The sequence below is a fragment of the Jatropha curcas genome, chromosome 9 (genome assembly GCF_041381405.1).
Source record: "Jatropha curcas cultivar XTBG-Jc1 chromosome 9, XTBG_Jcur_1.0, whole genome shotgun sequence".
In the NCBI taxonomy this organism is placed as follows: Eukaryota; Viridiplantae; Streptophyta; class Magnoliopsida; order Malpighiales; family Euphorbiaceae; genus Jatropha; species Jatropha curcas.
In genome coordinates, this window is record NC_143159.1 from 24,004,880 (window position 1) to 24,019,441 (window position 14,562).

Genomic DNA, 14,562 nt, shown 5'->3' on the forward strand with positions numbered 1-14,562 from the left:
TGTTATTTAAAATATAAGTATTTGCATTTAATTACTCATTCAATAGAAATATTTTCTTTTTAGTAAATAATCTTAGAAAGAACCCCATGTGTATCATTAATTTAAAGGTACCTACAAATATTAGAAAAGGAAAAGAAAACCTTCCTTGGCATATTACCTAAATTTTTGAATGAACAAAGCATATTGGTGGCTTCAAATTCCTTAAAACGCAATGGCATAGCAATAACGCAATCCACTTGCCTAACCTTCTATATCCATCTAAGCATGGTGGAGCTTTCGGTCGGTTTTGTTTTAATTGGATCGAACCACTGACCAAATAAACTATAATGTTTAAAATTTAAATCAAATCGAATAATAATACACGGAACCAATTTCATTTGGTTTTGACTATTTCTGAGTAGATTTGAGCTTATAATTTTGCATTTAATAAAAACATATTCAGCTGAAATTTTTTTATATAAAAACTAAATCAAACAATTCAATTTGTTAGATTCGCTGAACGTTGCTCGACTCTAATTTTAAGGTCATATTTTCGGCAATAACTTTGAAGTTAGTTTTAGTATTCTAGTCAAAATTATTATTGTTCATTGTTCAACTTTTAAGTTAGTGTTTATTATTTATATTATTCAGTAATATCGCGTTTATATTAGTATTTAGCGGTGAAATAGTAGGTTATGAAATGTTATTCCTTTCAATATACATTTAACTAAGAGCTAATAAAATAATTAATAATTATAAATAGCCGGTAACTATTAAAACAATTAATATTATCCTACAATGCCAGCGGGAGAGAAAGGGAAAAGAAAGAAACAAAAATGTCCTTTTGCGAAAAAATCAAAGGGTATAGAAAGAGAGAGAGAGAGTAGTGTAGGGAGATAGGAGTTGAGAATGTTACATCTATAGCATAGTACCAAATTAAAGAAAGAATAAGTGGGTAATATAATATGGAGGTCAAGATAGAAAGGAAAAAGAAATACCCTTTTGCATATTTCAAGGAAAATCCAATTTTGTTAGGACTCTTATCATATTCATGGCCATTCAACTCTTTTTCCTCTTTTCTTATCTTTGCGCGCGCCCATATATATATATATATATATATATATATATATATATATATATATATATATATATATATATATTACCTTCATTTCATAATACTCGTCACATTTGAAAAAAATAGTTTGTTCTAAAAATATTTATTGCATTTGTGGTTTTAAGGAGTAATAAATATTTTTTTCATGCTTACCCTTTGTATATGACCAATAATTATTACTTTAATTTAATGGTTTTCTTAGAGAATTAGTATTAAATTAAGCGTAACATAGTCAAATTATTCAATAATTTATTATAACTTAGACAAATTTAATGATTTTCTTAAGAGACATGAAATTCTAAATGCGGTAAGTATTATACAACCAAAGTAGTACATTTTTTATGTTGTTGCTTTTTATGCTTATCATTAAGATTATGATTATGATTTAACTAAATATACTTTACATCCAGTTTACTATGACCTACATGAAATTGGTCGGTTCTTTCTGTTGAGATTTTTCATATAAAATCACTCCATAAATCTCTCATTTACCTCCTTAATTTTAGGGATTGTATATCTGTAATTATTAGCTAATATTCTCTATCCTTATCTGTGGCTTCAACTTGCATTATAAATCTGCAGTTGTACACTCCATTCATATATGAGAAACAGTAAAATACTCTTCTAAATCTCAATTTGGTATCAGAGCTTCGTTCCTCTAAATCTTGAAATCTTTTGCCTAAATGGATAACGATGGAATTGAATAATCGGGAATGAAATCAGTTCTTATGCTTGTTCAAATTGAGAGTATTTTCATTATAGAAATCGTTCTCAATGAATCAAGTTATGATGTTTGGTCATAACTGATGGAGATGCATGTTGCCGAAAGAGAGAAGCTCTCTTATATCCATGGTAAGGTGAAGCAACCTGCAGAATCAGAAGAGGGATATGAAAAGTGGTATGCTGAAAATCAAAAGGTGAAGAGGTGGCTATTAATAGTAATGAAACCAAAATTATGAAGCAATATTTACGTTTGCCTACTACCCATGCAATATGGAGTGCTTTGGATCACCGTGATAAGGTGGTCATGAAAAATCCTGATGATGTAACAACGTAACAGAAATCCATTGAACGATTAAGGGTACATATATTTCTAGCAGGATTGGATACTGATTTTGATTAGGTTCGCGGTGAAATTCTGCGAGGAACCAACTCCTGGTTTGGAAGAGTGTTATGCATTAATTCGACGAGGAGCAGTACGTCATGCCACTTTGAAAATTGAAACTGGAAATTTAGAAGCTGCAGCAATGGTGACTCAAAACCATCCTAAAAAGAATGCAGAAAAGTCTATGTATAAATGTACCCATTATGATCAACCTGGACATACCAAAGATCGTTATTATAAACTTGTGGAATATCTAGAATGGTGGGATCATAGTCAAGCACCTCGGAAAAAGAATTCCAAGAAGGGTCCAACCGCTGCTGTTGATGAAACAAATATAGAAGACGATGTTGCTGGAAAAGGATCAGCAATGGTGACAACCACAAATACTTGTGGTAAGGCTTTAAATAATTCTGCACCTGTTTCTAGTAGCACATGGATAATTGATACTGGATGTACAGATCACATGGAATTTGATTTAGACAGGTTGAACACCTTAGACCGTCATCACAAAAGTCCAATTCTACTACCAATTGTAATGAGGCTCTAGTTATTGGGGAGGGATCTATATCTCTTACCAATACTTTAAATCTTGATTCTATTTTAATTATCCCGTCTTTAAATTATAACCTCTTATTTATTTCTCAAATAACCATGGTTTTATCTTGTATTGTAATTTTTTGGCCTGATTTTTGTGTTTTAAGGACATCCAAACAAGGCAGACGATCGATTGTGGAAAGCTCAAAGTGTACTCACAAGTTGGATTTGACCTCAAAGTGTTCTCATAAAGTAGACTTGGATTTGAACTCAAAGTGTTCTTACAAGTTGCATAAGGTTTTAGCCGTGGAAAGCTCTAAAGAGGAGAAGAGCAAAACAAGAATTTGGCTACGGCATCGAAGGTTGGGGCATGTATCATTTGGTTATCTAAAAAAACTATTTCCTATCTTGTTTGAATAGTTTGATCCTTCTAGCTTTCATTGTGATATTTGTGAACTTGCAAAAAGTTATTGAACTTCTTTTTCTTTAAGTTTGAATATAAGTCCTCTTCCATTTATGGTTATCCATTCTGATGTGTGGGGTCCATCCAAAATGACAACTTTGGGTGGATCACGTTGGTTTGTTACTTTCATTGATGATTGTAAAAGGATGACATGGTTGTGGTTAATGAAACCCAAAAGTGAAGTAAACATGTTATTTCAAAAGTTCTATTAAATGGTTAAAACTCAATATAAAGCTTAGATTCAGGTTCTTTGAAGTGACAATGGAGGAGAATGTCAAAATTCTAAACCGCAAAAATTTTTTGAAGCAGAGGGAATTATTAATCAAACAACTTGTTCCAACACTCCACAACAAAATCGAGTTGCAGAGCCCATATGCCATTATCCTATTGGCGAGAAGCTATTGCTTTTGCAGCTTACTCCATACGCCCTTCAAAGTTCTTACTGATGCAATACTTGCCCCACCAATTTATAATTTACTTCCTCATGTGTTTAGGTGTGTAGTTTTTATCCATCTTCACAAACATGATAAATTGGATATGCTATGCACAAAAAGGATACAAGCGTTATCATCCTCCATCTCAGTCTATGGTTATAACAATAGATGTTGTATTCCATGAAGAATAAATGTAGTTTTCTTCTAAGTTTGAACTTCAGGAAGACTACCAAAAAGAGATTCAAACTAGATTACGATTATAACATGAATTACCAAGGCAAAGTTGATGTTGAGAAAGATGATATTGGTGAAGTTCACGGTGAGAGATGATATTGGCAATACTAATGATGTAGCTTTGGATCTTAACATTGAAAAGAGCTTAGAAGTCGACGAAGTTATTGAACCACAAACTGAAAGCTCCTCAATTGAAGAATCTCTTACTGATACACCACATAATCGTTTGTTAAGGAGGATGCTCCTATAATAGAACCTGAGTTACCCAGAAAACAACTACCAGAGCGTTTCACTAGAGGTATTCCTAAACCAACATATGAACCTAAACTTTCTAGCAAAGTCAAATATCCCATGAGTCATTATGTCTCTAACCACAATTTGTCAGAATCAAATAAGTCATTTGTAAATCAATTATCTGCTGTATCTATTCCCAACAGTGCACACAAAGCCTTAGTTGATCCAAGATGGAAAGCTGCTATGAATGAAGAAATGAACTCATTGAGAAAAATGGAACTTGGGACCTAGTGGATTACCCACCAGGAAAGAAACCAGTGGGATGCCGCTGGGTCTACACTGTGAAATATAAAGCAGATAGAACAATTGAACAGTTTAAAGCAAGGTTAGTCGCAAAAGGATATACACAAGCCTATGGAATCAACTACATAGAGATATTTGCACTAGTAGCCAAGATTAATACTGTTTGAGTATTATTGTCTTTAACTGTGCACTAAGATTGGCCGTTATTGCAATTTGATATAAAAAATGTGTTTCTATATGGAGAATTATCAGAAGAATTTTATATGGAGATTCCTCTAGGGTGTATGGTACCAGAAAAATATACCCAAAAGGTGTTGGAAATTGAAAAAATCATTGTATGGTCTAAAGCAATCTCCAAGAGCGTGGTTTGGAAGATTCACAAAGTCCATGAAAGCATTTGGATACCATCAAAGCAACTCAGATCACACTTTATTTTTAAAAGGACAACCGGGTAAGATCACTGCTCTCATTGTCTACGTAGATGATATGGTGGTCACAGGAAATGATGCATAAGAGAGAAAGACACTGCAAGAATACTTATCTACAGAATTTGAGATAAAGGATCTCGGTTTCTTGAAATATTTTCTTGAAATTGAAGTTTCTAGATCCAATAAAGGGATTTTCTTATCCCAAAGAAAATATGCATTAGATTTGTTGAAGGAAACAGGTATGTCAGCATGCCAACCAGCTAACTCGCCATTGGAGGAAGGATTGAAGCTCTGTATTGAAAGTGACCAAATTCCAGTTGATAAAGGAAAATATCAAAGGATGGTAGGAAGATGGATGTACTTAGCACACACAAGACCAGATCTTGCATATACATTAAGTGTTGTTAGCCAATTTATGCATAATCCTGGTGAACAACATATGAAGGTGGTCATGCGTATCTTGAGGTATTTGAAGTCTGCTTATGGGAAAAGGATACTATTCACTAAAAAGGCAAATTATCAAGAAATAATTGTCTATACAAATGTCGATTGGGTAGGAGCAATTGATGATAGGCGATCAACCTCTAGTTACTTCACATTTATGGGTGGTATTCTCGTTACATGGAGAAGTAAAAAATAAAATGTTATTGCTCGCTCAAGTGCAGAAGCTGAATTTAGAGGCATGGCATTCGGACTTTGTGAAGCCTTATGGCTAAAACATCTCTTGCAATATTTGGGTTACCCGCCTAAACAACCAATTCAACTATATTGTGACAATCAAACTGCACGTGACATGGCTCATAATCCAGTGCAACATGATAGGACAAAACATGTTGAAGTCGATAGATTTTTCAACAAAGAAAAATTAGATGGAAATATCTTGGAGTTGCCTACAATTTGATCTGAAGATCAATTGGCTAATATTCTTACTAAAGCCGTCCCAAGCCAAGTTTTCTTGAATTGTCTTGACAAGTTGGACATGAATGATATCTATGCACCAACTTGAGGGGGGGAGTGTTGAGATTTTTCATATAAAATCACTCCATAAATCTCTCACTTACCTCCTTAATCTTAGGGGTTGTATATCTGTAATTATTAGCTAATATTCTTTATTCTTATCTGTAGCTTCAACTTGTATTATAACTCTGCAGTTGTACACTCCATTCATATATGAGAAATCAATAAAATAGTCTTCTAAATCTCAATTCTTTCTTTCTCTCATTCTTTACTATTTTCTTTGTATCTTTTATTTTACTATTATTATTATTTTTCATTCTCTCTTTCCACACTTGAAAAGTCTTTTGTTTAGTAAACTCAATGTAGCCTCTTTCACCACTTGAATTTAGCTTTTGATTATTGAATTGTTTGAATATATTATCAGAATTCATATTCTTTTGAACACTGAAACTAAAATTAAAAAAAAATAATATTAGGATATCTTTTCGCTTGGAGTTGATATTGACAAAAGAATTTTACTACGATTAATAGTTGTTTAGTAGCTAATAGAGTTCGCTGATCTTTTCACAAATCAAAAGGATTCATATTCTTTTGAACAATGAACTAAAATTAAAAAAAAATATAATATTATTAGATCTTTTCGCATGGAGTTGATATTGACGAAAGATATGATCAATCTTCAAAGCTGCAACTAGTCCGTTAATTGATTTGGATGACAAAATAACAACTCTTCTAAATCTTTTATACCTGAATTGTTTTTCTAAGAATTTGCAATATATGACAAACACAGATGAGTTTACGTCAATAATATTAATGGAGGAACATGCCATACTACCAGGCTCCATTAATTAAAGATCCGCACCTGCAAATCAAGATCTAAAGTCTCAAACCAAATAAATCAAATATCATATTATTTTAATTAGTAATAAACCCTCACAAAGAAGGGATTACCCTCACAAAGAAGGGAAAAAAAACTACAAATATGGAGACAAAATAACAATTATAAAACCAAAAAAAGGACATATTTTTTGTAGGAAAATTAGATCTGAGTTTATTAGAGTGAATAAAAGATTAAAAGCAAAAGAAGGTGAAGCGAAAAGAAAAGTAAAAGGTAGGGGCTACGCTGACAAATAACGGTAATCTGAAAACAAAACTAGGGTTAAAATGTGACATCCTACCGAGTCGAGTCTTAGCATAGAGTTGAGTAGTCGAGTTGAGTCGAGTTGAACCAAACCCGGTTGGGGTAGAATGGGTTATTAAGTGGAGTTACTTGATTGAGAGAAAAGATTAAAGCACATGGGTGAGGATTGATTTGCATTAAAAGATTGAGCTTGGGTATTAAGTTGTAGCCTGTTTACAATTGAGGTACCATTTAGAACTTTTACACACAAAGTCATGGATCTTTTAGAGCCTACCCGTGTATACCCATTTCACTTTCCCATTTTCATGTTTATCTTCATCTTCTTCATTTTCTTCCTTTCCTCTTCCACCTTCCTTTCAATTTTAATGGTAGTTAAGCCTTAACTTCAATTTTTCTTCTATCCAAGTAAGTAAACCTTTTTGAAGTTCATAATTGAATCATTTGGTGCTATTATTTTAGAATTCATAAGAATTCTTATTTATAGGTGAAGGGAGTTCTAAGAGTGTAGACAACAGAAGTTAAAGAAGAGAAGCTCAAGCTTTTTGGAGCAAAGGTTTGATATCTCTTGTTATTTTCCATTTTCTTTGCATGAGAATTGTGTGGTGTGTTGCTAGTGAGACAATATATTGCTTCATGTTGAGTGGGAGGACTGGTAATGCTGAGAAACAGGGGAGAACAGGGGAGGTATTGAATAATTGAAGTGAATATAGAGTTTATGTTGAAACATGTTTTGCTGGAAATTTTACCAGTAACTTCATCTTGATTTTGACCCCATTTAATGATGTAATTAGGAAGTGTCATAGAAGAGTTATTTGTTCCTCTATGTGTTAGCTTTACATGGGTTTTTGAATCATCCAAATCAGAGTTGTATATTGAGAGATATGACCAAAAGAGTACAGACAGTGCAGGCTGGAAGCGCGCCCGCGAATTGCATGACGAGTTCGCGTTGCCTTCTCGCGCTCGCGAATTTGAACTACGCGCTCACGACTTTCACCTGAAACTCTCTGACTCTTATTTGGCACATCTCGCGCTCGCGACTTTCAAGTGCGTGCTCGCGACTTGTGCTCGCAAACTCTCTGACTTTCATTTGGCACATCTCGCGCTCGCGTACTTGGCCCTTGGCCTGTAAGCGCTCGCGACCTTCATCGCGCGCTCGCGAATTTGGCCTGGGAACTTACTGTCTCTCATTTGGCACTTCTCGCGCTCGCGACTTTCAAGTATGCGCTCCCGACTTGTGCCCGATAACTCACTGTCTCTCATCTAGTGCATTACGCGCTCGCGACTTGTGTTTTCATGCATTTTTGGACTTCATTTTCAATGCAATTGTATTCCTTTGCTTCAATTATATGCCTCCAATCATTTTAACACCAAAATACAACATTAAATCATGTATTAAAACAACATGCAAGCATGCAAATGATGTGAAATCAAAGAAACATTATGAGTTATGAACTATTAATATGATGTTGTGTTATATTATTTACAATACCAACATTATGCTCCATTGAGGTTAGGTAGAAACCATGTAGATAAGGCTATGTCGCGACATAGGATAGCAGATCTGCACCTCATATAGTTTGATACTCCGGCTACAGGCCGTTGAGTGGATATGATTATATACAGGCCATAGCAGCCAAGCATACAGTATTCATCCAGTTTCATACAGTTTTTCTTATCACTTCGGTTTCACTATAACCTTATGGAGCCATACAGATATCTTGACATAACATTTCATGAATTATACAGTATTATAAACAGTACAAAAGATAATCAAGGTATCATGAAAGTATCATGATGTGTGTGCTTATATGTGCCATATGTGTTTACATGGTTCTTTCTATACATGTATGTGTTTATTTGTTTCTTTATATGTTGAGATATCCACTGAGCTTTATTTGCTCAGCGAGTTACCCGTTTAACTCGCAGGTTTTGAGATTGGACCGTAGAGAGTCAGCTTACAACTGCTGCAGTTCATCTGTAGAAGACTCAGTCTTCAGGGTAGCTACTCATACGAATGTGTATTTTTGTTTATCCTTTTCATGGCATGTACAGGGCACACAGTTGGGCCCATTTCATTTTGACACTAGTATCATGTTTTGTAAATATAAATTACGTTATTTTTGTAAACAACATCAGCATGATCTTATATTCAATATACATTATGATGTCATCATGTCAGGCCATACAGTCAACCAGTTTGTAGCGTCTCGGTTCGGTTCATTCGGGTTTACGGGTGGACCGGGAAGGGATGCTACATAAAACGCTAGAGAGAAAATAGAGAGAGGAAATGGAAATTCTAAGTCTCGAAATTAATCATTAAACATATTATCCATATTGATGGGGTATGCAAAATAAGTGATAGAGGCCAATTATCTAATTGACTAATGGCTAGTCATTTTGATAACGGTTGCAAGTCCAAGCTTAATTTACAAACTTAAAAGTCTCATTTTCTTGTGGTATCTCTCTTTCCTATTAATTCAAAATTATAACACTAATTATTATTTTCTTTATTAAATTACTAAAAGACCCTCCAAATTTATTATAATTGACACATTGATCGTCATTGTTTATTCTATTCCTCAAGAAATATTTCTATAATCTCTGAATCTTAAAAAAAAAAAAGAAGGTTTATATTCCTTATTATTATATCGTGAAACACTTAAGAGTCTATTCAACAATTTTAGCTGTTCTAGTAGCTGTCAGTTGTTATACTAATGGTTAGCTGTTGATATTATTGTTAGTGGTTAGCTGTGTATATAGTGATTTAGTATAAAAATATTCGGTACAATTAACTATTCGATTAATTGTTAATATAAAACGACAAACAAGAGTATGAAATTAGGAACAAGGTAAATACAAACGTTGGGTATAAGTGGCATAAGAAAAATTACAAAACACTAAATGTTAATGAAGATAACGTTTCATAAAATAAGGTCTCAAACTCTAAACTCTATGATAGATATTTTATTACACCGAACGCTATAATTAATTAAGATAGTGCTTTGACCTAATCAAAACACTAAACAATATTTCAAATGCCGAACAACGCCTAAATCACTCAAAATCTTGTGCTTTGTAAAAAGTTAATTATCAGCTGACAAAGTACATATACTTTTTCTAATAATTCGTCTTATGAATATTAGTATGAAAGTTGTCTTAACAAGTTTGATTAAATTGCATATTTTCCTTCCAAAAAAAAACAAGTTAGATTAATATGGAATACTTTTATAAATAAATTATTTGTTTAGTTCTACCATAAAAATAGCTAAAAATTTGCAACGAATTTGCAAAAGTCCATTTTTGATTGAAAATAATTTAAAATTTCCGGATGTATTAGTAACTAATTAGTGATAGTAAATAAGTACTGATAGGAAAAGGATTTGAGTCAAACAAAAGCTAAAATTCGAACAGAGCAAAAGACCGAGTAGCTACTCAAGCCCAAATAGTATCTAAATCTCATTTAAACAAGTTTAATGTTCAATGTAACTTTCAGTCAATAGAGTCATTAAAAGTCATTAAATGACCGAGATTTTTATTCGACATTCATGACTAAAATTCTTACTATAAAAATTAAGTGATCAGTTATAGTTTGAATTGTACTATAAATAAGTGCATAAGAATATGAAAAGATCCATCTGATTTCCAAATTGATAATAACAAATACATCTCTTGAGCATTTTCTCAGTTCACTCCCATCAAGTACATTTCAATAAATCAAAAAATTTATTGACCAATTTGTATCCATTTACAGATGGATAAAATACTAAAAGAATTATAGTTTTAGCTTGATTCCCAACGACCCAAAGGCAATTGGTTGAAAGCATAAATCGCAATCGATTTTTCGTTGCTAATTTAGCAACTTCTCTATTGTGTGTTGGCAAATAATTTAGCAGCCGATTTCTGAAGTTTGCTAATCTGTCACTTAAACCATTTTAATGACGGATTTTCTTTGATTAGCGAAACCAAGATTCAATCCCTAATCAATATGTTTTTTGTTGTATTAATTTTAAATAAAATGAAAATTTTGATAAATCATAGAGATTTTATAACAATTTATTATAGTCTCATTAGAGACTTAAAAGTCATATCTTATAATATGAAAAATAAGAAATTTAGATTTTCATAATATTGTTGGTTTAAGAATTATCAAAAGAACTACTCATAAAAACTTAATATGGTTATTTTAAGTTTGATTCTCCTCTTCTAATGCCCAAAAAGCAGAATTTATATTATCAAATTTATTTATTAGTCGGACAATTTTTATAAGATTAGGGGTTTAATCAATGTATTGAGGAGACAATCTCATGAAATGAGATTAACCCATGAAGAAAAAAATCATCTTTGAAGGCAAAGAGATTGATCCAGAGGAATTTGCATTGCATGTGATCGAATTCATTAATAAAGTCATTCTGATCAACCCAGCAAGTGCTCTTTGCTACTGAACTACTCAATTCGGTCAAAAAAATCACATATTAATTAAAGACATGATATTTATATTATTTTTTATTAATGAAATCCTTCACCTCTCTAAAGAAAGATGGATATTTAGGAAAGCAACCCATGTATAGCATTTGGATATTCAACCAAACGCACTTCATTGAATTAACGATTTAAAACCTTTAAAACATTGAATCAAGACTAAACTCATGTTATTTCTCAAAAAAAAAAAAAAAAAAAAAAGACTAAAATTGGTTATAAGATATAAATTTCGATCTCGATTCAATCGTGTTTTCATATATTTATACACTCTCCTGTCCTTTTAGATTGGATTAAAATTAGAATTATTTTTTTTATGATTTCAATTTACTTAACAATCAAAATTCTCCAATTAATTTTGATCTAAATTTTTTCAATTCTATTCCAGTCTAATTTCAATTTAAATCAAATCAATAATTAGGCATGAGATGGCCCAACATCTATCTTTTTACCTATTTTTTCATTAATATTTTCGTAAATGTGTTTAATATTACCTAACTTTTTCCATTTATTTTCATTCAACTTTAGATATATAAATTTCCATTTGAAATAACACGTTTTTTTTTTTTTTTTTGTTGGAATCTTTTTCTCCTCAAAGCCAGTAGCTACATTTCATTAATTGATTAACTTTCCCTTAAAAAAAAAAAAAACAAACAAAAAACAAACAAAAAAAAAGAATATTCACTTATTACGGATGTGATTTCAGAAAGGTTAAAACTGGACGGATCAAAAACGAAATCCACAAAACTAGTTAGTGATTGATATGATAACTACTAATTATTTTCATGATTGATACATACTAATTAGTCAATTACTTTAGTGATTTCTTCAATTATCTGTGCAATTATCTTTAAAAAAAATGTAATGAGAGAGATAATATTGAAATTAAATTAAAAATTATTTTAGTCAGGAGACTTTTCTATAAAAACCCTACTTTATTTTAGTCAATTATTTTAGTGATTTCTTCAATTATCTTTAAAAAAAATGCAGTGACTAAAAAATTATCTGTGCAATTATTTTAGTCAGGAGTCACTCTCGTGACTTATCTACAAAAACCCCACGTTATATATTTCCCCATCACCAATAACACTGGATACTCATAAAGCCAGATGGAAGAGCTGAAACCAAACCCAGCAAATTCATCTCCTCTAACACCGTTATCCTTCTTAGAAAGAGCTGCAATTGTCTACGGTGATTGTGCATCCATCATCTACAACAACACCTCTTACACGTGGTCTCAGACCTACCGTCGATGTCTCCAAGTCGCAGCCGCTCTTTCATCCGATGGCTTCACAAGAGGCCACGTCGTTTCCGTTCTCGCTCCCAACACCCCAGCCATGTACGAGCTTCAGTTCGCCGTGCCGATGTCCGGCGCCGTCCTAAACAACATCAATTCTCGTCTAGACGCGCGTACTGTATCAGCTCTCCTGCGTCACAGCGAATCAAAGCTCGTCTTCGTTGATTTTCAATCGCGTGATCTTATCCTCGAGGCCATGTCTTTGTTCCCGGCAAAAACTAATCGTCCTAAACTCGTCCTCATCACAGATGATGATGAGGCAGCATCATCGTCATCGTTAACCGCTGACTTTTACTGTACTTACGAGAACATGGTGGAAAAGGGTGATCCGGAGTTCAAGTGGGTCCAACCGAAGAGCGAGTGGGATCCGATGATATTAAACTACACATCAGGTACAACCTCATCTCCTAAAGGTGTAGTACACTGCCACAGAGGATTGTTCGTCGTAACCGTTGAATCCTTAATTGATTGGTCCGTTCCAAAACAGCCAATTTATTTATGGACCTTACCGATATTCCACGCTAACGGATGGAGCTACCCTTGGGGTATGGCAGCCGTTGGTGGGACCAACATTTGTCTCCGTAGATTCGATGCGTCAATAATCTACGGCTTGATCAGCAGACACGGTGTCACTCACATGTGCGGTGCACCAGTAGTGCTAAACATGCTAACAAACTCTCCTTCTAACCAACCGTTAAAAAATCCAGTCCATATCTTAACAGCCGGTGCTCCACCACCAGCGGCAGTGCTGAACCGAACCGAGTCACTAGGTTTCGTGGTGAGTCATGGATACGGTTTAACCGAAACAGCAGGCCTTGTAGTATCGTGCGCGTGGAAACCGGAATGGAACAAATTTCAGGCGAGCGAGAGAGCGAGATTGAAAGCAAGACAAGGAGTAAAGATTGCTGGATTTACAGAAATAGACGTTGTAGATTCGACGGGAGCGAGTGTGAAGCGAGATGGATTATCCATCGGCGAAGTTGTATTAAGAGGCGGTTGTGTTATGCTGGGGTATTTAAAAGATCCAATTGGAACATCCAAGTGTTTGAAAGATGATTGGTTTTACACAGGAGATGTTGGAGTTATGCATAAAGATGGATACTTAGAAATCAAAGATAGATCTAAAGATGTGATTATTAGCGGTGGAGAGAATATAAGTAGCGTGGAGGTTGAGTCGGTGTTATATACTAACCCTGCGGTGAATGAAGCGGCTGTGGTGGCTCGGCCGGATGAATATTGGGGAGAGACACCGTGTGCCTTTGTGAGTTTAAAAGACGGGTTGACTCAGAAACCTAGCGAGGGTGATATTATTGGATTTTGCAGGGAAAATTTGCCTCGTTATATGGTGCCCAAAACGGTGGTGTTTAAGAAAGAATTGCCTAAGACTTCGACTGGGAAAATCAAGAAATTTGAGCTCAGAGAAATTGCTAAAGCAATGGGTCCTTCAATAGCGAGTCGCATTTAGAAGAGTTAACTGAATCGGCCGAGTTAGGGTGGGTACTGTTGTACTTTTCTATATGTATCTGTATTGCGTGAGAAAGAAATAAAAAAGTCTAACCCTATGGAATAAATTTGGCCAGTATGCTGATAGGGTGGTCCCATTATTTACGTTTTCAAAGTGAATGGCCATTTGAAATTTCCAAAATTATTGCTCATTCATAGGAATAGATTATTAATTATTAATCTGTACCACTAAACCAAATAACCCAGCAAAACACGAAGCTGAGCAAGTAATTAATAAACTCATTTGAATAAGTATAATGCTTAATCAGTAGAGTAATTAAAAAGAGTTATTAAATTATTAAGATTTTTGCACGGTCATAATCTAAATCGTACTATAAATAAATAAATAACTGTACGAGA

At 33.7% G+C, this 14,562-nt stretch overlaps 1 protein-coding gene across 1 annotated transcript; it reads left to right on the forward strand.

The window, feature by feature from the left end:
• Positions 1-12,413: 12,413 nt before the first annotated feature.
• LOC105640092 (2-methylpropanoate--CoA ligase CCL4) lies at positions 12,414-14,270 on the forward strand. Its single transcript, XM_012224314.4, has one exon. It carries the CDS (start codon positions 12,512-12,514, stop codon positions 14,162-14,164), a length of 1,653 nt encoding a protein of 550 aa, XP_012079704.1. The 5' UTR covers positions 12,414-12,511; the 3' UTR covers positions 14,165-14,270.
• Positions 14,271-14,562: the final 292 nt, after the last annotated feature.